The sequence below is a fragment of the Achroia grisella genome, unplaced genomic scaffold, assembly GCF_030625045.1.
Source record: "Achroia grisella isolate CSIRO2021 unplaced genomic scaffold, CSIRO_AGI_Agris_v1 utg4646, whole genome shotgun sequence".
In the NCBI taxonomy this organism is placed as follows: Eukaryota; Metazoa; Arthropoda; class Insecta; order Lepidoptera; family Pyralidae; genus Achroia; species Achroia grisella.
The window spans coordinates 35,193-61,486 of NW_026712876.1; the positions used below are offsets into that span (position 1 = coordinate 35,193).

General features: G+C 32.1%; 2 protein-coding genes across 5 annotated transcripts; both read right to left on the reverse strand.

The window, feature by feature from the left end:
• Positions 1–1,344: 1,344 nt before the first annotated feature.
• Positions 1,345–8,362, reverse strand: LOC131845392 (casein kinase II subunit alpha). 3 transcript variants are annotated; one of them, XM_059194449.1, is made up of 7 exons: positions 8,103–8,362; positions 7,433–7,716; positions 7,141–7,328; positions 6,617–6,809; positions 5,711–5,940; positions 5,217–5,365; positions 1,345–4,361 (listed from the first exon to the last, which is right to left on the reverse strand). In XM_059194449.1, the coding sequence occupies exons 2-7, from the start codon at positions 7,637–7,639 to the stop codon at positions 4,273–4,275; spliced, it is 1,056 nt and encodes a 351-aa protein (XP_059050432.1). In that variant the 5' UTR covers positions 7,640–7,716; positions 8,103–8,362; the 3' UTR covers positions 1,345–4,272. The 3 variants fall into 3 exon arrangements, with proteins under 3 accessions (XP_059050432.1, XP_059050431.1, XP_059050433.1); XM_059194448.1 differs by lacking the exon at positions 8,103–8,362 and adding an exon at positions 7,878–8,073; XM_059194450.1 differs by lacking the exon at positions 8,103–8,362 and adding an exon at positions 7,796–7,816.
• Positions 8,363–10,106: 1,744 nt separating this feature from the next.
• Positions 10,107–25,850, reverse strand: LOC131845403 (trafficking protein particle complex subunit 8). 2 transcript variants are annotated; one of them, XM_059194466.1, is made up of 18 exons: positions 25,485–25,850; positions 24,666–24,827; positions 24,123–24,411; positions 23,895–24,039; positions 21,734–21,821; positions 21,408–21,496; positions 20,777–20,965; positions 20,379–20,479; positions 20,049–20,297; positions 19,694–19,976; positions 18,818–19,018; positions 18,113–18,410; positions 14,910–15,201; positions 14,484–14,622; positions 13,985–14,195; positions 12,887–13,140; positions 11,740–12,530; positions 10,107–10,452 (listed from the first exon to the last, which is right to left on the reverse strand). In XM_059194466.1, exons 1-18 carry the CDS (start codon positions 25,639–25,641, stop codon positions 10,161–10,163), a joined length of 4,230 nt encoding a protein of 1,409 aa, XP_059050449.1. In that variant the 5' UTR covers positions 25,642–25,850; the 3' UTR covers positions 10,107–10,160. The 2 variants fall into 2 exon arrangements, with proteins under 2 accessions (XP_059050449.1, XP_059050448.1); XM_059194465.1 differs by having other exon boundaries at positions 21,408–21,499.
• Between the last annotated feature and the right edge of the window lie 444 nt (positions 25,851–26,294).

Consider the following 26,294-nt stretch of genomic DNA (forward strand, 5'->3'; position numbering starts at 1 on the left):
TATATGTATATATTATTACATATGCAACAGACTTTTCATTGATATGGAACAAACATTATTAACATCTGAAGTCCTACAGCAACAAGATACCAAGTCAAGTATGAAGCCAGTCTTTTTTACCAAGGATTTCTTTATATGAAGTTGCCTATATAAATCGTCTAGCAGTTTACAATGTCGTGATACATATATACAGGCGATGGGTCCTTCTGCGTCCAGAGGGCCGTTAACTTGTTTGCACTTAAAATGTATTTTAATGTAATAGGATGTACAAACAGTTTAGAGCACATGTCCCAATATATTTTTCTTTTGAAATCAGCTAAAAAAGTAAAATGTTCACTGGTCAAAAGTATATTGTGTGCCAATTCAAAACAAATTTTTATTATTAATTTGCAACATACATATAATAGGTGTTCACTAGTATTATGTACGAGTCCAAGTTGATTACACGGAATCATATTTTAGGGAATAATGTCATGGCTCATCGCGTGGACAAAGTTGTTATAGATAAGCATAACTGCTATTGCTAAATATTGCTTTAGTCGTTATCGTTACGTTTAACTTCTACGTGATAACTGATAACATAATAAAACAAAGACTAATATGTTTGTATTATTTTGGTAATTTAAGTGGATTCCTTTCATTTCTTAGTATTTACCTATACAGTATTAAATTTAAACACACAAAATAATAAATACCTTTATTACAGTCCATTCAATTTAGACAATAAGGATACAAATGAAAAAAGTCCGACCAAGCAGGATTAAGAAATTAAAATCTAAAAATATTCCACCAATTAGAACTATGCCTTGTATTTACAGTTCGGTAAATTACTACTGATAGCAAATCCTCCAATTATTTTTCATGTCCGTAAGGAGGGTATTTTAATTACCTTAGAAACGGCACCACTGAAATCCAACTAAGTCGGCTTTTTAGAATTGTTATCCTTATAGCTATCATATTGCGCAAATTATATATAACTTCCAGAGCACAAATAAATCTCACAACATAAAACTTAATTTCTAGAATCACCCGATTCTATTTTCAAACGCCTCATTTGGTTGCTTTCATTAATCAGAGTGATAATCCAAATGTAAAAGTCGTATATTTAATAATAAAAAAGAGTGTACCGTCGTCTGGTATACGCATAGCGACTGTTTTTCCTTTGAAATTTTCATAAAGCTTTGATCAATTATAGACTCGGCCGTCACACTGAGATTCTACTTTTAAATAAAATTGCCCTATTTTTTAGGCTAGTTTAGAATTAACATATTTATACATGTATGCATGTTTAAAATATGCTTTTTGCATTTAGAGCATGGACGAAAACCATTTTTTATATCTACCTACTGCGCAATGGTTTAACAGTATTACACACATCATATGTAAAAATATCAAAAAATTTCATTTTATTCACATATATGTATTTCGATACACGGTGTAATGCTGACGAACCTTAATGTACTTAGAAATGTTCAGACTAACTAACATAACAAATATAATGTTACTGCACTGTGTAAGATAGGGAGTCTTGTCCGTTTTTCTAGATTTTCATGCAAAATGAATTTCAAATACCACACAGTAATAATCGGAACTAGTTAATATAGGCAACGATACCATTTTATATACGTACCGAGATATATCTATACATTAGCCGAGTCCGCAACTTCGTACAAACTTTTTTGTTTGTAATTTAATGAAACACTATTTTTTAAGTGAAGCTTACCACAATACATGTTATAATCTATGTATACTCAATACAAATGAAAACAGCACCTAAGTCGGTTAAGCCGTATCTGAGATTAGCTCCCACAGACAAACAGCCATACTTCTAAATGTCATTATTTTAGGTTCTATTACTTTGAAAAAGTCTCCCAATAGTAGATAATCTTCATGTATATTTAGCGACTACTTATATTTGTATTGTATATTACAAAATCGAAAGTAAAAAGTTCTTTATGAAAAAATCGCCAAACGAATCTCAATTATCCTTAGAAAATACGTGGATAGATATATTACTTTTTAGGTTTTATCTCAAAAATAATCTGGAAGACAATAAAAATATGACGAATCATCTCAAATGGGAAACAGAAAACTCCTTATAACAATCAAAAATAGATTACTCGAAGTACTAATTCTAAATAGACGAAGACATGGGCATTCGTATTACACAATAAAATACAGTGATGATATTGTATATACATGGTGGATATAGATTTAATAAATCTAATAAGAGATTTGTCGCGTCTTTTACACGAACGATTGATTTCTATAGTAGGTAGATAGGCGATTTTACACATTTCAGTGCGAAGAGTATTATATATAAATTCTAGTAAGTATTAAAAAATATAAAACACTGACCCAGTTTCGATACCTCATCTGTACTTTTGAATTTAAAATTCATATATTACACAGAAGATTGATAGTTTTCTGCACTATATAGTCTATTCGGAACAACGTCACCGCGGCGTTTATTTTACGAATTAATCGCATTGTAAGAACATGTCATTGTAGTAAGTACCTTGTAAAAATTAATCTTTTATCATTCAGTGAGACTAAGGCAAATTAATATCCAAATGCAATTTAATTGTCACATAATATTGTAATTATAGATACTACAAAATGTTTATTTTAGACATTTTTCAATATTGTAGGACCCTAAACTTTTATCATCGAGTGTCGCTACAATCGACCGAAATAGTGTTAATGCCCATTAACATACTATTTCAATCGATTTTACGAGGCATTTTGGTTGCAATTTTATGTAGTATACGTTGCTTGCTTATTTAACTAGTTTTAAAAAACCTCCGACGAGGTTTCTATCAATCCATTTGATAATACAATTCAATTTTACGTTCTAGACGACGAAGTTTGAGAGCTTTTGAATAAGTTTATTTGTTCAAACGTAATTCAAGAGTCCGAACGCCTAAAGAAGACCATTTGAAAAACTAACAAAAATAGAAGTTAACACAAATTTCAAACTCATAAAGGACTTTAGTATTGAATATAAATAAATAATTTATTACTTAATGTCTTGTTAAATTAAAACGTATCCATTGTAAATGATCTGACCTAAACTTACAAACCTAAATATACCTTAATCAAACCACTTGACTGTGTCAAGGGCCGTAAAAGGCTAGGGCTAATGCATATTACAATCAGTTGCATCTTGTCATCAACAGTGCTAAAATATGAAAACGAATAAACTGACAAATATTTGTATAATAGTTGGTATGTACCACAGAGGTACAACATTGTAGGTGGATTACAAGCAATGCAAAAAACAGTAACATACATATTTTGTTTAAAGAACAGAAGGGATCTTTTCACTACGAACGTAATATCCAAATGTAAATAATCGAAAACATTTCCAGGCAAAAGTTAGTATTGTTTATTAAGAAAATTTTGATGCAACAACTTCGAGTTATCACACTAAAAATAAATTATAATCAATGAGGCTCATCTTCAAATTGAAGAATTAATTGATTTTAGCTAGGTATATTATGTATAAACAGCTAACGTAACTTGCTAAAATATACTAATAGAAACAATATTTAAACTGACATTTTCTAATAATAAGAAGTTACTGGTTTCCTATAAAAATATGTAATAAAGAAAACGATTACTTAATAATCTTAAAATTTTGTATTTATATCACACATATCTACATTTTACTTTTATTACATAAATACAAAATTTTAATTAGAGTACCAACGAAAAGCTGCTAACCAACCAGTACTTGCAAGTGGTATGCAGATGTTATCAATATTATATTATACAAGTAATTACAATATCAATACCATAGGTTAATAAATGCAAAAGATCAAGTGCAATGAAACTCAAGATATCTTGTTTGTCAATAATAAATATTGAATTTCATGTAAAAAAAAATTCACTGAGACAAATTTAAACCCACCCACCACACCAAATACTCACAAAGTAACAGCATCAGTACATGATCATGTCACGGACTTTTTCAGCATTTTATATCCAAGAGAAACACTTTTAAAACAATGCATAAACCAGATTTACTAATATTAAACACTAAATTATATTGTCTTTCCAAATTATATTTTCATTGATCAGACATTGGAATTATATAAAGTTGTCAGTAGCATAGAGATGGTACTCTTCACTGTGTTCCTAGTGTAGATATTTACACAGTCAGTGGGCTCTTGGTTATTAGTTCTTATGTTACAAAGTCTCATCTGGAATCTTGTACAGGTATATATTCAATACATAGCAATACAGCACATTACTGGCCCTTTGTAACAGTTATTCTGCAGCATTTATTGGTCCTTGCAATGCATTAGGAGTGGGAGAATTAGAGGACACCATTCGACCCTGTTCTTTTACAATTGGATCTGTAACAAGGAAGATCAAAAATAATATCTGTATTCATAATCCTGTTTTTAATTATACACAAAATTGGATGTGAATCATGATTAATCAACTTAACCCTCTCACGCCTTACTCAAGAATGAGCTAAATCACTTAAGATATTTCAAGTAAAACTGAATCATAAAATTATTAATTATAGTAAGAGCATTAAATGTTTTAATAATTAAATTAATATCATTAGACTTGCCCAGCAGTGGGACTGTCATGGTATTTGTGTTCTAAGGTAACAAACATCAATATTTGATAAATAAATTACATGTTCTAAAAACATGTGTTCTCCTTTTGACGACACTAAAACTTTGTGAGTAATGGAAATGCTAATAATAAATTAAAATTAAACAGTAAACTTGCTCCCTAGTAAATTGAATTCAAATAATTAGACCTAGTGAAGTCTAGCCATGTTAAGTTTTGTGTTCACCACGCCATAGACGGTTGATAATATTATCCCAGATGGTGATCTGGGATAACTGTTATGATATTATTAATAACTAGCTATTCCCGCGACTTCGTCCGCACTATATTTTTCTAATTAAAAGTATTTTTTAAAAATAAAAGTAGCCTAAGTTACTCTTTATTACAGCTACCTGCCAAAAAAAGCTGCCCACCAAAATTGGTTCAGCCAGTTCAGAGATTAGCCGGAACAAACAGACAGACAGACAAAAATTGTAGAAAATGTTATATTGGTGTATGTACCGTAGTTATAATTATGTGCATGTAGTAAAAACCATTACTTTAATATTACAAAACAGACACTCCAATTTTAACTATATGTATAGATATAATGTTGTATCCAGCAATAGGTAAAAGACTCAACTCACAGAAGTAAGGATGATCCATTGCTTCACGAGCAGTATAACGCTCATAGTGATCATAACGCAGAAGACGATCCAGGAAATCTAGTGCTTCGGGTGAAACCAAATGTTGATTTTCAGAATGAACAAATCTTTCCCATCGTTTGCGTGAATGTCTAAAAAAATTGCAACAGTATTACTAATCAATAGGATAATTCAATATTGTTTTACTTTAAGTACAATATTCAGTAGGTCTTTTATTAAAATTACTCATATTAATATGACAGTCAAAAAAGAACAACATTAATTATTTTATCATTTAGCAGTGTTTATGTGTTTAAACACATTATTTAAAAAAAAAATTGAATAAACTTTTTAGGAAGTATACCACTTACACATACAAAACATTGATGATGAACATGTTGGGATACTATTTGATTATACAGATCAATCACACTTATTTTTTAGAAATAGTTAGAGAAGAAAATGGCAGTATTTAAAACAAAAACATAATCACAGACCTGCCAAGTATATCATTAAACCGAGGATCCAATTCTATATGATATTTATCCAAATATTCAAATAGCTCTTCAGTGCCCAGCACTTTCGCAATACGCACAAGTTGATCATAATTGTCATGACCATGGAAGAATGGTTCCTTACGGAAGATCATAGATGCTAACATGCATCCTAATGACCACATATCTAAAGAGTAATCATACATTTGATAATCCACCAATAATTCAGGACCCTGTAAAGTAAATAAGATTTGTTTAAAGCTTTTGAGGTAACAATGAAAAGGTAATCAAATAAATTGTAACACTTAAACATATTATCCATACCATTTAAAATAGATGATAACATCTAACAGCACAAACTTAATAGACTAAAATAAAGCCTTTTCTATTCACAAAACACTACAGACTAATGCTTTATTCATTTTTATTATTTATCTAATATTGTATGTATATATTACATATAATTTTTATGTAATATGTTGAGGTGTATTAGAACATTTGGTAAATAGAAACAAAATATCTTAGATTATCAGATAGGAGTCAAAACTAATGCAATGTTTTATACATTTATGCTATGCTACAAAATTTATTTGTATATAAATTCTATGCATGATAATTATACTTTACAGACATAATTAACTAGCAAATTCATTATGTACTCGTAATTAATTTTAAAGATTGCATAGCTCATTTACATTGTTACTAGTGTGTAAGTAAAAACACTGGCTATAATATTTAGCCTGAAACAACTATGTAAGCTTGACATTTTATTTGCTGAGAGTATGATAAAAATAGTACCTTTTTTATCAAAATTCACGAAAATATGTCACTAGTAAAAATATATAAGTTACACATAAAAATATTTTATTTAAATATAAAGTCAAGATTTAATACAAACAATATCCATACCTTAAAGTATCTAGAAGCAACACGAACATTGTACTCTTGTCCTGGGTGGTAAAATTCTGCTAGCCCCCAGTCAATAAGACGCAACTTTCTATTATCATGATCAATCATAACATTATGTGGTTTCACATCCCTATGCATAATGCCCATACTGTGGCAGTAATCTAGTGCTTTCAGAAGTTCATACAAATAATACCTGAAATTTATACATACAAGTTTATTTTAGAAAACACTATTATTGAACAAGGTACATACTACTACTACTACTATCACTATGCAATGACAAAGGTGAATTCAGATAAAAGTTTGGATAATTGGTTTTGTTAATGGGCTTATTTGTAACTTGATATATAATGGGGGGGGGGGGGGTATTTACAACTGAAATGTAACTTCATTCAAGTATTGTTTAGACCACAATTATACATGAATATATTCTTAGGAAGCACTTTACAAAGGAATGCAACAGATATCATAAATAACAATTAAATAAAAAAAATCAATAACATAAAAAAATGGTAAACAATTACCTTATATCATAATCTGAAAGAGTTTGATATAACTGTTTAAAATCAGTATTATTCACATGTTCAAAAATGAGTGCAGGGGTACGTGACACAGGGTCTTTAACTACTGCTTGTAATGTTATTATATTTGTGCCTCCTCTTAGGTTTTCTAATATTTTTATTTCTCTTTTAATCTTCTTCTTTTTAACAGGCTGCAAAAGAGTAATATATGTTGTATTGATGGTATAAATCAAAAATATGTTGAGCATAGTCACATTATACAAAACTTTTTTAAAAGTTTATATGAATTGCTTACCTTCAATATTTTAACTACACATTTCTCATTATTTGTGATATTTATTGCCTCAAATACTTCACTGTATTTACCACGCCCGAGTTTACGGACCAACTGGTAGTCCTCTTGGTTGCCCCAATCCACCACATAGCTTTCATAGTCCCAATATTCTCGTGGCTTCTGTGAGTTGACATCGGCATAGACCCGGGCTCTACTAGGCACTGCCATCGTACTATACCTCTGCCAACCTAAGGTTCTATCAGCGATACTCTTTCCGGAAATCGCATATGTCTTGAGTAATGATACTGTGAATAAAAATATTTTTCACGTCACTTTACGACATTCACTTAAATTACACACTTGAACATATAATAAACTTCGAACGTTTTGACTTATCACAGCGTAGGTATCTTAGGCAGTTAAGATTTCAAGTGCTCAATTATTATATAGTATCGAGATGTATAACCTAAAAAAGACATCCAACTCAATAATTTCGTTCTACATCAGCGAAAATATCTAAACATTATCGTAACAGATTAATATAATTTCACACGCAATCTTTCGACACATGCACCAAAAGTTAGAATTCAGAGGATCTGACGACATGAATTAAAATTTGAAAGTGTCTTCCGAGAGAAAAACGCACGCCATTACTCGTCAAATGATCGAATGTTTCAGCACATAGTCATACCTAACACATTACTGCAGTTAATCCTATTCTAAACGGCAATTATTTGCAGCATTTATGAAAGTTCTTGAAAACTATGGATTAAGGTGAAGTCAAAGCTACAAAATACACTTTTACAAAACTAAACCGGCTCAAATTCCGCAATTTTCAAGATGGACGCCCACCCATTTGCCACTACTACTCTACCGCAATTCTACAAATCGGTTATTCGCCTCACTCTCCCGCCATCCTTTATCGATATTTAATTCGATTAGTAAATCGTATTGGTATTCGTCTTGAAAGATATTTTAAATATTGACAAGTTTGTGCAACCATTAAAAATAGAATTACGTCTAAAATATTAATTTTTCAATAAAATAATAATAGTAGAAATGTGTGTCTTTTAAAGAAGTTACTACGGTATTTATTAGACCATGTCATTACTTCAGGACACCGTAGTATTGATAATGTTAAACAGTATAATTCGGGATTTTTTTTTTAATATTATTCAAGTTATTCAACGAAATTTATTTTATTGTATAAATAGGTACCTTTTCTTTGTATGACTCAGTACTGGTAACTATTACATAATAATTTAACTGTAAAGGTGCATATAAAATTGAGCAATAGTAATGAATAGTAGCGAAAATTACTTGTTTTTATAATAATGTCATAACTTAATTTTCGCTCTGTAACAAATTGAGTATAGTATTGTAATAAGTACACGAAATGGGCCGCAACGTGTCAATCGACTATGTCGTTATGAAATAATTCGAATTCTTGTATAATCGATTGTAAACCGATGACGCTTACGTTTGTGAAATTCGTTTCTTTCTACGCAAAAACTAAAAGATAGCAGTAGGAAATAATAAAATCTGGAACTGGAATTACCTTCTTTATATTTATCCTCGAAACATAAAATTTTAACATATTCTTATTACAAGAACCGATTACAACTGCTTAATATAAGCTCTTGCTGGATAAAATGTATAATACCAGGTAACTTCAGTATAAAAGTTAACGAGTTATCGGCAGAATTCTCGAGATTTGTTAAAAAAAAATAATATTCGGTTACTTTCTAATATAAATCCATTTCTAACGTATGCTTCATATCATGCATATGTAATCATGAAACTGTTAATGTACAGCTTGTTTAAAAAACACAACACTTTTTAAAACTGTAACAGTGAAACTGTGTTACCATGTCACAGTTATGGATGTTGTAACTGTATGAAATAATTGTATAATAATCCATACCAGCAATTATTTCCCCCGCTTCTGCATACTTGACGCATGAATATACATTTACATATAAATTCATAAATTTGGGGAAAGATGACAATTATAGGAAAATCGCAATGGGTTTATACTGTTGATTCTTTTGTAAAAGAATGTGCAATAAACTTACTCAGTATATAAATAATAATATTCATCCTTTGAACTATACAGCGGAAGTAGTCAGCATTAACTGTATGCGAGTACAGACATATTGTAGTTTCATGGACTAGAATATAATTTAGCAACAGTATGTGCTTCACGCGAAATTTATAATTCATATATATGGTGATGATTGAAATCGATACTGGTACATATAAAAATTTATGAATGTATTAATTTCGTTACATTTGATTAAATCAACAGACGATTTATTTTATATAACGAAATATTGCATATGGGAAACTATTCTCTAACAATATACATAGCCGATATATATTGTTATAATACACAAACAGCTATACTGTAAGGTAAATCGTAAAACTGATGTAAAATGGATTTTATATATAAATAGATTGATAAGGATATTATTAAAATCAATATAAAAACAATACAAACATTGTATTGTTTTATGAACCTATAGGTACAACATGCTTGGTTTCGCCTGATTCGTTATAATCGTCATTAAAATCAAAATAATAGCTCATTGTCAATTTCATGAGGATTTATTAAGTCATGAAGAGGAAGTAATAAACTTTCAAATTTAATGAAGTAACAAATATTCGAAATGTTACACAGAAACAATACACATTTATAAAAAATCTTTATTTTAGTATACATATTAACAAAACAAATAAGACACTACGGCTAAGCAGTTTGACGAACGACCAAGAGCGACGCGTTGTTAGCGAAGAGCGTGGCGGGGCGGCGGCCATCGATGCCGGCTGTAGGGGTATTGGTGGTGACGGTAACAGTGAAAGCCGACCCGACGAGATAGGAACCAGGTGCAGCGCACAGTGCGCGTACCCGTAGGCGCTGTGTCGAGAACCTCTCCAGACTCACGCTCACGCCTAGCGAGGAGTTCTCGACACCATTGAGGCTCTCAGCGACTACACCCTGGTGAAGCGTGCCCGCCCACCCGAGTTCTCCGAACGAATCCCTGTTTTATAAAGTATTTATTTGTTCATACCTTAGACTAACAAAAAATACATATTTATGACATATCACTAACCTTATTAAAAATTAATAAAACTATTTGTTCTACGATAGATATGTTAGTGATTAATTATATATTTCATATTATTTTTGACGGCCTCAATGGCCTCAATGGGTTTAGCACACCATTTTAGTTCCGATCGCGAGTCCTATTCCTCGCACGACACAAAGAGTTGTGTTCATGAATATGGTTGTTTGTATTGGTCCCGATGTTTTCTATGTACATATAGTGTGTACGTATTTACAAAACAAATCGGGTCACCATTGAAAGAAAAGCGATGTGCTAAACCGCTAACGCACCGAGTCATATCATTATTGTCTTATATCTGATATAAATATCAGTTGTCTAGTATCCATAACACTAGCTCTGTTCAACTTAAGTATCGTTGACAGCAGAAATGGGCGCCTACGCAATTGACTTTGTACAAAGACTACCTTTGTATATTAAGAATTATACTAAGATTAGCCTGTATAACAATTTATTTAAATATTTTTAAATGCGTCATATTGAAATAAATTTAGCCGTTTCTGTACAACAGCACATATAGACAAAAAACCATGTACAAATATGTATATTTTCATTCAATACATATTACAGACACAGCCTATAAGAATTTTAATTCATACCTTTCAGCAGAATTTTATCAATCTAACAACATTATTGAAACAATAATTCATTAACCGTACAGTATTATAGTAAAATATATATAACTATGTATTAGGGAAAAAATATAATATAAAGAATTTTACTTTAATAAGCGGATAAAATGTCGTACATGAATAAATGATTTTAGAATTTAAATGAGCAAATATAAAATCAAAATATTCAATTTGTTGGCAATATTTTTTTCATTATTTTTATTTGAAAATTTGAATTTTAATCATATATATGTACGATATTACTGAAAAAAACGACGATATTCACAGAGGTACGAAACTGTACTGCGAAAATATTTGTCTAATATGTTCCATGTAATAGCCTACATCCATTTAATGTTGAGAGCGTCAAGGCAAAGTGTTTTGCAACCCGATCTTAGACAAAAGATCGTGGCTAAAATCTGGCCGACGATAATTACGCCTGTTAAATATTCAGTCCATCACGACGTCGACAATAAACAATACCTCTGACCATCCCTCTATCTGGATAACAGACGTAAAAATATATTAATTATCAGTTGAGTCTGTTTACCAGATTATGAGTGGTGAGAAATGTTAATGAAATGTTAATTACCTGCTTTGCTGTTGTGTCATATCAATGAATACGTCTACTGGGACGCCATAGCAATTGACGATATTTATAGTTATTGGGATCAAACATAGCTTTTTCTGATGAAAGTTGTGCTCAATTAAATTAGTGTGTTCCAATTTATACAGTACTACATTATCTTTTCTACTTTTCCTTTTAATGTGTATAGAATCAGTTTTGCTGTCATATTCTTCCAGTTGCAAGGAAGGTATTTCCTGCGTTAATATTTCCTTTTCCTGTGATGAGGCTTTTGTAAAGCAGTCCAGCCACACACAGTGTTGTCCAATAGCTGATTGTTGCTTGTCTTTGTCTATGGCCACCCATCTAATAATTAGCATAGACTGAATAAGACCAGATTTTTTATTGCTAAAGTCTTGAGTGGTTGTTTCAAGTAGAGATGATCTTGTGTCTAAAACAAATTTGGAATATGGAACGGTATTAACATTTGCCACAGTTTTTAGATGATGTTTAGCAATCTTCAGACATGTAAAATCTACTTTTCCTTCAGGTAATTCTTCCGACATTCTTTGAGCTTTAAAAATTATGTGAAGTCTTTCGTGGGCGGTGAGCGAATCATCGCTTTCGTTCGCCGCGGTTATATCAGTCAATTTCCATTGTCTACTCAATAACGACGCTTCCAATAGCGAGACAGCGATGTTTTCATCTTTCCCATGCGTTATATTTTTAATATCCACACTTAAATTCATGCTCTCGAAGACTTCGTTTCTCACGGTTCTTAGACTACGTCGGGGTATCACAGATATTTCAACGGCTTCCTGTGGATTAAAAAAAAACAAAAATTCATGTTGCTCTCAATCATCATATGTATGTTGTTACAATTACGGACGTAGCTTTCGTTTTAAAACATTTAGCGGAATAATACATAATTCTAATATTAAGGAATCCACGTTCCCACGTGGATGTAGCGGATAAAGAAACTCGGCGAAAATAATGGATCTTAGAAAGTTACATAATTATACGTCTGAAAACTCTGAATATTTAAAATAATTACTACTGCATGGTAGCTACGTATAGCACGCAACCTATTTTATATCATACGACAGCTGTCTCACGAGAGAGTAACCGCGGAAGTGTATCTTTCTACGAGAAGTGGGAATCGGGATGTACCAACCGTGACCCGGAAGCGGAAGACGTGTCGCAGCAGACGGTAAGGACGCGCGCGCTCGCCCGTCTCATAGTACGCCAGCAGCAGCAGGTCGGGGGCGGAGGCCCGTGGCCGCAGCAGCAGGCGCGCGCGCGCCGCGGCCCCGCTGCGGACGGAGCGGCCGCCGCAGACACCGCCGCCGCCGTCGTCGTCGCCCCGCACAGGCCGCGCGTGCCGCGCCGCCCGCGCTCTCCACGCCTGCACGCGCCCCACCCGCTCCTCTACCGGACATAATATACATTACTACACATACATGTCACTACACATGCTATGTGGTCGTAGCCCACTCATGCATAAACGTAATATCTCCTGTGGAAAGTTTACACTCTATCCTGATAAGATAAAAACCATCGCTCCTGAGAAATCCTTAAATATTTGTCCCCGACAGGTCTAGGTAGCGAACTCTAAAAAAAGGCGAGCATAATAGATCTATGTAGGTTGCAGTACTACAGGTGCGAGCACCTGACAATAGTCCGAAGAACCCAATAAAAAAATTGCCTTTCCACAATACATAATAAGAGAAAAGTGTACCCAAATAAGTCTATTTTAATTGTATTACCGTATTTTTTAAGTTAAGAGGCTTAAATCCAGCCTCCCAGGGATTGTTACCACCATAGTTGATGCCGGCGCAAAGAGATTCACCCCGAGCCCAAACCTTCATCATTACCGCTTACTACACTATGTTTCAGTTGGGTGAGATATGGAACAAGGAGTGAATATATAGTACCATACCAAACAGGTATACCATATATGTCACATGATAACGGGCTCCGTCCATCGTGCTATTCAGATATATATGTGACAATTTCCACGATTTGATCAGGTAGCCATCAGCTTCTTTGCCATACCAAACAGTTAAAACCGGTCTGTGAATATGGCGGTAGAATTACGCTATAATTCCAGACAGCTATGTAAGTAACTTATGTATTATATATACATATATATTCTATTCCGTTAAATTCACATATTATTTCTTTTTAAATCATTATAGACTAGTTTTACTAGTGTACACTATATTGACATGTTGAAATCATAGAACCAGTAACATTAATGTACGCAACTTACCTGCATAAACTGGCAGCTCTTGATACTTTTCCATGTAGAAAGCTTTAAAGTCGTCTTCTGGAACATTGTCATTAACGAGAGTAATACACTCTGGATGAGAAACAGCTATGTGAACATTCTTCATATCCACCGGACCCACGTTTCTTAACTCGACATCAATATCTCTAATTTCCCCACTGATTACATCCATAGAGGTCTCTGAGAATGTCATCTGTAATATAATAATAGCTTTCAAATAAATATGATTTAAAACATACATTAATTATTAAAAATTTTCTAATTAATAAATATTTATAATTATACATGCGGCTGATTTAATTTTTCAAATGTTATTACGATGCGATATTATTACAGAAATTATTTGTCCATATTTCCAATTTTATTAATCTTTATTTGATCTCTTTCTTAATAAACACGGCTTTGGTTTATTTACAGTATATATTTTTATAAACAACGTAATTTAATACTTTTGCTATCATTTGATATTACCGTTTATTACCTGTAAACAAGGAGTTTCTGGGATAACATTTATATGCAGCCTTTTGTCGAGAGTATTTGTATCAGACATTAGATTAACTTTTCCTGATATCATCACGCTATTCCCGTTTCCATTGCCTCCCTCTCCCGCATTTATTAACCTGGGGAAAAGTATGAAAATTGGGCACATAAATTAATAATATATTATTTAAAGTGGAGATGCCACGCTGTATGTTGAAATCGTTTGTTAGTTCATGTTTTGGTATTAAAATAGCCAAGAACACTAATATTATTGCCGAAAGATAACATATATTGCATCATTTAATATTATTAAGTATATTTGAAGTGTATACTTTAATAAAGATTTACCAGAGACTAAACTAAGTATAAACAGGTGAAGTATTTACCACAAAGTCTGTATTTAGTCATAACTACAAAATTAACTTACTTGTAAGCTAAGCCATGTATAACGAGTTGACCAACTTTCAAAGGAGTGACCGTAAATGTTAATGCTTTTGTGCAATCACCTTCTAAAAGGACTGCCTTTATTTTCTGACCACAAATTATGGTACTATCAAAGTTCTGCCCCGCTGCCACAAATGGCTCATTACTCAATAATTCCTCTTCATACTTCTCTGCGTCATCCGTATTTGGTACAAATTTCCACAATAATTCGGCGTCTTTCAATAACAACGAAATTTTTAATGGATTCTGTAATGTTATTGATATCTGCATAGGTTCTGTAAAAAAATATGAAATTAACAACCACAATTCTCTGGAAATATAAGACTACACAGCATGATTGCATTTAATTCTGTGTTCATTTTTTTATGATAGATGAATATGTCACAAATAATAATAGGTAACTACTAAATTAAATTTAAATTCGAAGTATTTTCTTCAACAATTTTCTGATACAACTTAATAGCTAGATATTAAAAACAACCTTCAATTTAAAGCGCGATATTGCAATCAGGGTATTGTTGAAGTTGCTTTAACATAGTACTGCATTGTACTCACGCAGTATACCCTAAAATAAACATTCCTATATGTTTATTTTAGGGTATACTGCGTGAGTACAATACTCGGTACACCGCAACAGTACTGTGTAAATGCCACGTAAATTGGTATTCAAGTAGGTACATATAAGTTTTCATAAATGACCATTATGTATTATAATATTTAGTGACACTGGTAACAAAAAGTAATTCCAGTCATTAGATCAAATAAATATTATATTGTCTAAGTTCTGGTGTCAAATTCAAATTCAAATTCAAAATATCTTTATTCATGTAGGTCTATTACAGACTCTTATGATATGTCAAATCTACCGTCAGTTCGGAATGATATCGAGATGAGAAGAACTGACAAGAAACTCAGCTCGTAATTTTTTCAAATAATAGTGGAACATGTTTATGATAAATACAGTTATTAAAATTCAAATTTGGGAGAATAGAGTGACCACCAGCATATGCTATCGCAAAGAACAAAAAATTTAATCAGTGTTCACAACCTGAACAGACCAGTCCCCACAAGCAGCACCCGTTCACGAGTATGACGTATGAGCCAGCCATCATTGTACTCAACCATATTTGAGGGAGCACATCGACCCGGCCCACCACGCCGCCACAAGTTTGAACTTTATAGCGAGCATGACTGTTTCAGGTTACTCCACTACGTCAATTATATTATTTACAGCATAGGCTGTACCGATCACAGTTTTCACCCATTACAATATTAAATTTACATTATTTAATTTACAATATGTCATTACAAAATTTATAATAAGTTTCTTTATTGTTATTACATTATCCATGTCAATGGGAAAAATTATATGCCTCATAACAAAAGTTAAAATTGTAATTAAGTCCACACATTGTAGTCATTTAAGTAGTCGTTTATTTTATAATAAGCTTTAGAGCAAAGTGTTTTTTTTACATGTATCTTAAATTTGGCTTCACTTAAATTTAAAACACTATCTGGCAATTTATTATAAAAACGTATACAATGTCCCATGAAAGATGTACTTACTTTTTTGAGACGATAACTAGGCATATTTAATTTATTTTTATTCCTTGTATTAAAAGCGTGTAAGTGACTATTTTTTGGAAATAAATTTAAGTTTTTGCGTACATACATAATATTTTCATATATATATTGAGAGGGAACAGTAAGAATACCTGTTTCTTTAAAGCGTTCTCTAAGAGATTCGCGACACGGTAAATTATATATTGAACGAATTGCTCTTTTTTGTAGTATAAAAATTGATTCTACATCAGCCGCTCTTCCCCACAATATAATACCATACGACATTATACTATGGAAGTAACTAAAATACACTAGTTTCGCTGTTGCAGTATCAGTCAATTGTCTAATTTTTCTGATAGCAAAAGCAGCCGAGCTTAGTCTTTTGGCTAGTGTGAATATATGTGGACCCCACTGCAATTTATTATCTATTACAATACCAAGAAACGAAGTCTCATCAACAAAGTCCAAAACATGATGATTCATACTAACAGTTGTCGTTACTTGTTTTACATTTGGTAAAGAGAATTTAACACATTTTGTTTTCATTGAATTAAGCGCTAGATTATTTGATGTAAACCAGTTTAGAACATCCTCAAGAGCAATATTTATATTATTAAAATCCTTTGTATTTCTTTTCACTTTGAAAATAAGTGATGTGTCATCAGCAAACAAAACTATGTCAAGTATGTTTTGAAACTGGTATGGTAAGTCATTTATATAAACAAGAAAAAGAAATGGGCCAAGTATAGAACCCTGGGGTACACCCATTTTTATAAATGACCCCTTGGACTTGCTTCCTTTAATGTCTACCACTTGAATTCTATCGCGCAAATATGATCCAATGAGTTCTGAGGATTTTTCTCTAATTCCATAATGCTCTAGTTTGCGTAATAATATCCTATGGTCAACGCAATCAAACGCTTTAGAGAGATCACAGAAGACACCAATGGCATCCTGTGAATCTTCCCAGGCACCGAAAATACTTTGTATTAAGTTAATGCCTGCATCAGTAGTAGACCGTCCACTCATAAATCCAAATTGCTGTTTATGAAATAAATCATGTGTATTAAAATGAGCTAACATTTGTGTAAGTAGTATCTTTTCAAAAATCTTACTAAATACGTTTACTAAGTTTATCCAAAGTTTTTCGAATTTTGCTGCCGTTGACCCCGTTTGACAAGATGTCGAACGGGCAAGAATTTCACAAATTAAATCTTGATGAAGTCTTTAACAAACACTGGTACTAATTAATTATCACTTATTATATTAAATTTTATTAAAATACACGATTATTTATTAGTAAAATTAAATTAAAATATAAATAATGTATGAGCTGTTTGTTTTGACCAATTTGAAAAAAAATTGTTTTGTCATAATCCCCTACGATCGTTTCTACGTTCAATTTAGACGGAGACTCGTATTACTCGAACCCACAGCGATGCCCTCAGACTAAAATAGTCTCCGTCTATCCGTTAGCCTTTAGGAGCTCCATAAGTCCTTCTGCGGCTCGGCTTCGGTGCCATCTGCACTAGCCCTCTCGCATTAGAATAGTCCGAAAAAAAGATATAGGTCGCCATTAATACGATAGAAGATCATGCAATGTAATAGTGTGAAAAGAAATACCTCCTTGTGGTACAATGGGATTAGCGTCGGTGGCCTCGGTGTACAAGTCGACGGAGGGTTTGAATATCATGGGCACGGCGCCCTGCGCGACCTGCAGCAGCATCTCCTCGAGCTTGTACCAGTGAAGGCTAGCGGCGGGGGAGTCGGGCGCGCGGTGCAGCCGCAGCGAGGTGGCGGGCACGCGGCCGGCCGCCGCCAGCGGCGCCGCGCCCGCGCACACCAGCGCCGTCGCCGCGCGCCACACCAGCGGCAGCGGCAGCGCCCGCGCCCCGCCCTCTGACCTACTCTCTACCCATTGCTGACGAACGGAATCTTAAATGTAGTCTGACATAACGCAACGGACGAGTCGAAGTCTAGAAAACCAGCCAGGAAACCTTTGTACCGACAGTAATTCACGAATGCGGTAATTAATTAAATAACTGAAGATAATAATTAATTGTAACGAAATTATAAATACCTACTTCGATATACCTAAACTGACGTATTCATAAGATGAAGATCCATTTTTTTTAACTAGGTAGGTCACGGTTACCATGATTAAAATGAAGCTCGGATTGTATTAGAATCAGACACGAAAATAAGTCTGTGAAATATTTTAAGAAGTAAAAGGATCATAAAAAGGAAGATTACGATTTTAAGAGAAAATTAAAGGGCAAAAGTGAATAGATAAGTGAGTAGAGGTATTTAATTGTAGACATATTATACCTGATGCGCCAACATGTACTCGCGTAGGAAGGCGTCCTGTTGATGTGGGGGCTGGGCCCCGGGAGCGGAATAAGCGGCCGGCGCCAGCGGACCCGCCAGCCACTGCACGGCGGCGCTGGGCCGCCGCAGCGCGCTCGCCAGCCGCCCCAGAGCGAACTGAACGTGGTCCGTCGACAGCCGCCACCCGCTCCCTTCATAAACCTGTTCGTACCGTCATACACTCAGTGCAGGGGAATACACAATCCACGATACTATTTATAACAAAAGTTCAGTCCAGTAATATATGATATCTAAATAAAGACTTTCATATTTTAGTAAATTAACTATATCAAGAAATGCTATATGCGATGCGATGTATGCGAAATGTGTTTTGTAAATATATGTAGTTATCTGAATACAATACTCCAGTAATTTTCCGTTGACGATTGCTGTAAACGTGATAGTCAAAATAGTTCATACATATAATACGTCAATCCATCCATATATGTTTACATAGCCAACCAACGTATCCATAATGAACACTAACATAATTTAAACTATAAACTTCATTTTCAACAACCTTGCTCATAAAGTGGATCTAATTTCACCAGTTTTCGATATAAAGCAGCTCAAAGAATACGCGTGCATTATAAACGCAAATAGTGTATTATACATATTCTATAACTGCATTATTTGTTTTTTGTACATGTGCATGGCAATTTTATGGTTGAGTTTATTTAAAATGAAGTTGTGTTGAAAAACGTCGTATGATATACATACGTGCGTATTTAACACACTCGTGTGTTGTATTATTACCATCATAACACTAAGTTAGTTATACTAACTAATATAACTTATATAGTAATATACTATTGTAAACTAGTATAAATTTTATACCTGATAAGCTTGTTTGTAACTTCGATATGCATGTTTCTTTTGTCCAGCTTTTGAGAACCTGTGGCCAGAAAGGACCATGTGAAAAGCATATTTTCTGCACATTGCTTTAGAACCAGGTCCAGACAAAAAGCATAATGCCGCTTGTTCAAGTAACATAGCGCTGCGCAAGTCGCTATCCTCTGACGTCATGCGAATTAACTGTTTAGCTGCTTCGCCATGAAGTCCCGAGTTGTTTAAACACAACACAGACAACAATGTTGCTCTAACTGCATATTGAACCATCCTGTAAAAATATATATGTGTATATTTTCATATATTTCCATAAAGTATACATTAGAAAGTTAAAAGAACAAACCTGCATGTATTCAAATAGGTAACAATACTATCTTCCATATAACCTTGAGTTTTGCGGTTCGAATCTCCCGCCATGAAAGCACTAATCGCTGCCATTTCAAGTGCACCAGCATAACAAAGCCAAGCACTGTCTGCCTGGAATTCTCGTTTTGCTGTGTGGTAAGTATCAAAAGCGCGTTGCCATTGACCACACATAAACCACAAATCACCCAAACGGCGTAATTGAAGCTCCGGACAGTCATTTGAATATCTATAATGTATTACATAAAAATGATTAATTATATTAAAACTAAGATTGTTAATTATAACTAATTTAAAGAACTGAACATACATTACAGTATTATTGACTGTGGTGTTTCCTCCCTTTCCTGTTCCAAACCATCTTTTAGTTGCAGAAAATAATGATCGACTGACCCCTTTTCTGTTTGCAACCTAAAATATTATGTCATTCAATTAAACTACTTAAAGAATACTATTACTATATGATATACTAATCCGGCAATGCTTAATTTCCTTTAAAAGGACATTCCTACTTTATACATAATTACAAAGCTGAAAACCTGCAGCATATTTCCGTTATAGAGTTGGTTCTACTATTTCAGTTTGAAATTACTTTTTCTATTTTTTTGTTAATTCTGTAGAACTACTGAATAAATATTTTTCTACTTTCCTTCTTTCAATTTTAAAAGTACAGCTTATTATTACAATCAATAATAATGAAAAATTTACCACTTCAGACAATTGAGATATTTGTTTCTCCAAATAAGGCAAAAGTGCTTTGGATGCATATTCTTGCATAAACTTTTTAATTCCCTCTATGTCGTTCGCATTTAAAGCCGCTCCATGAACTTCTGATGTATAATCTGCTACTTTACCAGCAACACTGACACTTTCTGAGCTACCAGAAAATGAATGAGTCTGAAAATTGTGTATTTTTTATTATTTATTATATTTAGACAAAATTAATATTTCCGTATTGATTATTGTTATTTATAGTTATTCTATTCTTATTCTACTGTACAATGATTATTTATTTATATCACCAAAAATAATTATATCTATAATGAAATCGTATGAGCCGTGGTTATATGAAATATTTTGAACGAAAGAGTAGTTAATTGCCAAAATAATTAAATAATTTTTAATTTCTTTATCTATTTATCTATGTGTTCATGACAATAATGTCATAACTGATTTGAATGTGGTTATTGTTTATGTACTATACCAATATTTCCATTAAAATTTGTAATCTATTAAAAGTTTACAATAGCAATTTCCCTAAATCCATATTTTTAACCAAAATGTCATTTCAAGTTTAGACAGTATCAAACAAAGCGGTACTTATTATCTAATGACATACTTGCAGACTGTTGGCGTTGTCATATATATCATTTTCAGCAGTCGTCAAAGGATGTGAGACCTCTTGAGTTGTGGAATTATTGGAATCATCTGCTGTCAGATAAATATTGTGTTAATATTATTAATAATAGTATAAATTTTACGTTTTGTATATTTGTAACTTAATCACTCTTAGATAGCAGAATATATTGGAATGACAATTGGTAATTAGAATATAAATGATAGTATTACCAGATATTCATGCGGACACATGATTAATATGATTTAGTCACTATTATTATATTGTATTAGAATGTAATATAAATACAAGTGCACAAACGAACATACCTGTAATTGTTATATTAGATGATGTTATAATGGCTTGAGGTTCAAGAGGAGTAGTTGCCATATTTGGTAAAGGAGTTGTAGTATCAGCCTGTAATTATAAATCAATGTCAAGGAACAACTACAACTAGCAATCAATTAACTAAAAAGTAACCCTAATTTATAGAAAAGTTACTCAATACAGTGTATTCTGGTTTTGAGTTTGCCAGTACTTTCATTGACAGTTTCATCACCGAGTCTATTCTGTGTATAATAGTAACTTTTACTTGACAAATAATTTTTCATATAATTTCCTTCATTACCCAAGCATCATGATACAAAAAGCATTTCAAAATTCTGAAGCATACAAGGATTATATATATATATATATATATATATATAATAAAATGACCAAATAAAAAAAGTTTCATCGTTTCATCTTCAAAAATAACGACACTTCCATACATAATTCTTTCAACCCCTTATAACCCTTAAATCGCATTTAAAAGTAGCCTATGTCCTTTCTCAGGATCTAGACTAACTATGTAGCAAATTTCATTTAAATCGGTTCAGCAGTTTTAGCATGTAAGTGAGACTGACAGACATACAGATAAAGTTACTTTCACAGTTATAATATTAGTGGGGTATTTTATAAACTAACCCAAAAAAGCCAATGGAAAAAGTTTCATAGATCTGGCTTCAATGACTCAAATGACGAATTCACCTAAAATCTTTCATCCCCTATTTTATTTAATCCCCTTAAGGGTAAAAATTTTAAAAACTTTGAATATCATATTTATTCACATTTAGTTACCAGCCTAAAATATAAGTTTCATGCTTCCACCTTTTAAAAATTACGATACTTACGTACAACCTTGCACCTACGATTTCAACCTCCTTACAACCATTTTTTTCCCATCCAAAAGTATCCTATGAGTTTTCTCAAGATAATTATTTCTCAAGACTAATTGTGTAGCAAATTTCACATAAATCTGTTCAGTAGTTTTGGCGTATAAGTGAGACTGGCAGACAGACAGAATTACTTTTACAATTAAAATATTAGTAAGGTATTTAATAAACTAACTCAAAAAGCCAATGAAAAAAGTTTAATAAATCTGGCTTCAAAAATGATGATATTACCCAATATCTTTCATCCCCTAATATATTTTACCCCCTTAAGGGTAATTTTTTACAGACTTCGAATGTCATATTCATTTATATTTAATCAACAGCCTCAAAATACGTTTCAATCTTCTAGCTTCAAAAATGACGAAGTTACATAAAAACTTTCATCTCCTTTTTTATTTTACCCTCTTAAGGTTAACATTTTTACAAAATTTTATGGCATATTTATTTATATTCAATCAACAGCCTCAAAAATCAGTTTCTAGCTTCAAAAATGACAAATTTACATAAAAACTTTCATCCCCTATTTTATTTTACCCCTAATTTTTACAAACTTAGTTTGTCATATTTATTTATATTTAATCAACACCCTCGAAAATAAGTTTCGATCCTCTAGCTTCAATAATAACGAATTTACATAAAAAAAATATCCCCTAATTTATTTAACATTTTTAAAAACTTTGTATGTCATATTTATTTATATTTAATTAGCAGCCTCAAAAATAAGTTTCAAGCTTCTAGCTTCAAAAATGACGATTCTTCCAAACACTCTTTCATCCCCAATTTCAACCCCTTACAACCCTTTTTTCGAATTAAAAAGTAGCCTATGTCCTTTCTCAGGGTCTAGACTATCTGTGTACCAAATTTCATTTAAATCGGTTTAGTAGTTTTGGCGTGAAAGCGAGACAGACAGACAGACAGACATTTATAATATTATATAGTAAATATAGTAATATAGTATAATATAGTAAAGATAAATATTTGTCATATTCATCTAATGAATTAGTTACAAAAAATGATAATTTATATGTAATTATTTTCACATATATTATTCATTCTAATACTTGGCTGCCTAACAGCTTTAACTCCATACATGTAATCTCTATAAAGTAATTTAAAGCAGAAAAAAAAACTACAGTACAAAAAAAGTTCCATAGCAAAATGAGATTAAAATTATAATGGAAATTTAATAACATAAAAGATTTTAGATATATGATCTAATCAGATGCTAAATAAAATTACTTTAAAAGTTAATACTAAAAAAAAACAAAGAACTCACATTTAAATCATGAGACCTTTTTATGCAATGAGCCCAGTAATCTGTTGAGAGGTGTGGATCTGTGGTACTTTTAGAATTAATAGACAACATAAAACTGTTACTGGCTCCAAATGTTTGTTTTAGTGTTTCAAATGTAGTATCTGCCCTATAATGGGAAAAAGAAGAATGCTTTTAAATCAAATGTTTATATAAATGACAAATTGAAATATTCCAGTAATACAGTCATACTTCTCTTTACTAGTACTTGACACGTCATGTAATAAGAGGTAAGATTTAAGAACTCCACTGTTGAACCACTTTGGCAATTTAGGTGGAGTGATATTCTGCAATTGGGCATATTGTTGATTTAGGGAATTAAAACAGTCTATTATGTTTTCTTCTTGTGATGTTCCCACTATAATACATGCCAAATAATGTTTCGTAAATTCATGGTCTGATGGAAACTGAACTTCAAGATAAGTTTCCCTCCAAGCATCAAACCATGGTGTGGATTGTGGTACTTCGAATGCATGACCTTCTGTAAATAAATTTGTTATTTTTTCAACACTATTACATAAAGTTCATCATACTTCACACATACTCTCTGTATATTCACAACTATGATTAGATCAGTTGACAATATGACTGGGGTTGATTCTTAATTACATATCTATCTCTTTATTATTATTACTAACTTAGCATTGTATTAGTCTGATATTTTTGAACTTCTATATAGAAGTAAATACATAGATTCAAATAATAATTATTTATAAAAGTAGTTAACAAATCTACCTAAATCAAGTGACTTTGTTTTTTCATTATAATTATATAATACAGCATTATTTAACTGCCTTCGAGCTTCCATTGGTTGTACTGGCTTCCAGTTCACATCTCTAATAATAATTTTCCAATTCTTGATAGTACATATACTCCCACCTGGCTCACGAAATTGACCTGTAAGTACAATTAAATTTTTAGCTGTGTACAATGTGTTTCTATATTTTTTAATAAGAAATTACAAAAAAGTTAACAGATAATAATTTAAATTATAACAATATACAAGTAATCACAGATGTAATGATAATAAAGTTTCCCATGTGTGGTACATAGTACAAGACATAGTAAATATATACTAATTTCAAATTATTTCAAATAAATTACAAAATTTCATAATCATACAAAATAAACATATTATCAATTAGTACAATTGATAATTTGGCAGACAGATATTTATTTATTTGTGAATGATTATAATTATAATGTACAGATCAAAATTAATTTGTACCATATCAGGAATAAATTTTAATCATTACTAGGAAATGATATAAATAGTTTTTAACACTGCATAGCATTTGTATTAGGCTCCTAATGTTCATATAGATTTGAATATATGATAATATAATTAAAATAGTAGATATTAATAAAAGCCATACATCACTAGTCAAACTCAAAAACTATAATGATTTGCTGTCAATGTATTATTTATTGTTAGCTAGTGTATAAACTCATGTATAACTATTCATTTTTATTGTTTGAACAACATAACCACTCATATCTAAATGCTAATATATTATATATAAAATTAAAACAATATGGAAATAGAACCATTACCTTCCCAGTCTAAATTAGCGAAAGGTTGTAAGAGTTCTACTAACGACAAATTATTCTTTGAGACGATGTTATCAACCTTTGGACTACACAAAATTGCAATTATAGGCGAAAAAGAGCTTTGTATAAACTCTTGAGCGGTTTTTCCTGTTTTATTCATGATTTTTATAGAATCAATATTACACAGAGCACAAGCATAATACGGATGGAACGTCCACTTAAATCAACTATACTCATACAATTAAATCACTAGAAATCAAAATTTGACCAATTTTTTTATTGTTTTCAAAGGAAATTAATAATTACATTATTTCAATCACATCAAATAGATCATTCTGACGAATTCATTTATATACAAATTTCCATAATCATAAATGACAATCAAATGTGACAGTGACAGTTAATCAGTGTTACCAATACGACTACTACATAATATGCTACATTGTTCTTAAAATTATGCCAAAAATATGTTAACATTTTCCAATGTTAAATAAATCGTCATTTAATTTTAAATTCTTAATAATCAACAAAATCTAAACTTTTATGTTTTTTTTTTATAACATAGGTGACTAACGAGCATGCGGCTCACCTGATGGTAAGTGATTACCGCCGCCCATGAGCACCCACAACACCAGGGGAATTGCAACATTGTACGTTGTCGGCCTTTTAAAAAGGAATAAGCGGAATACTTTTAAAAAGGAATAATTCGGAAATACCATTGCTGGAAGGTGATTCCACAATGTAGTTGTGCGAGGCAAAAAGTTTCTAGAAAACCGCACTGTGGAAGACCGGCATTCATCCAGATGATCAGGA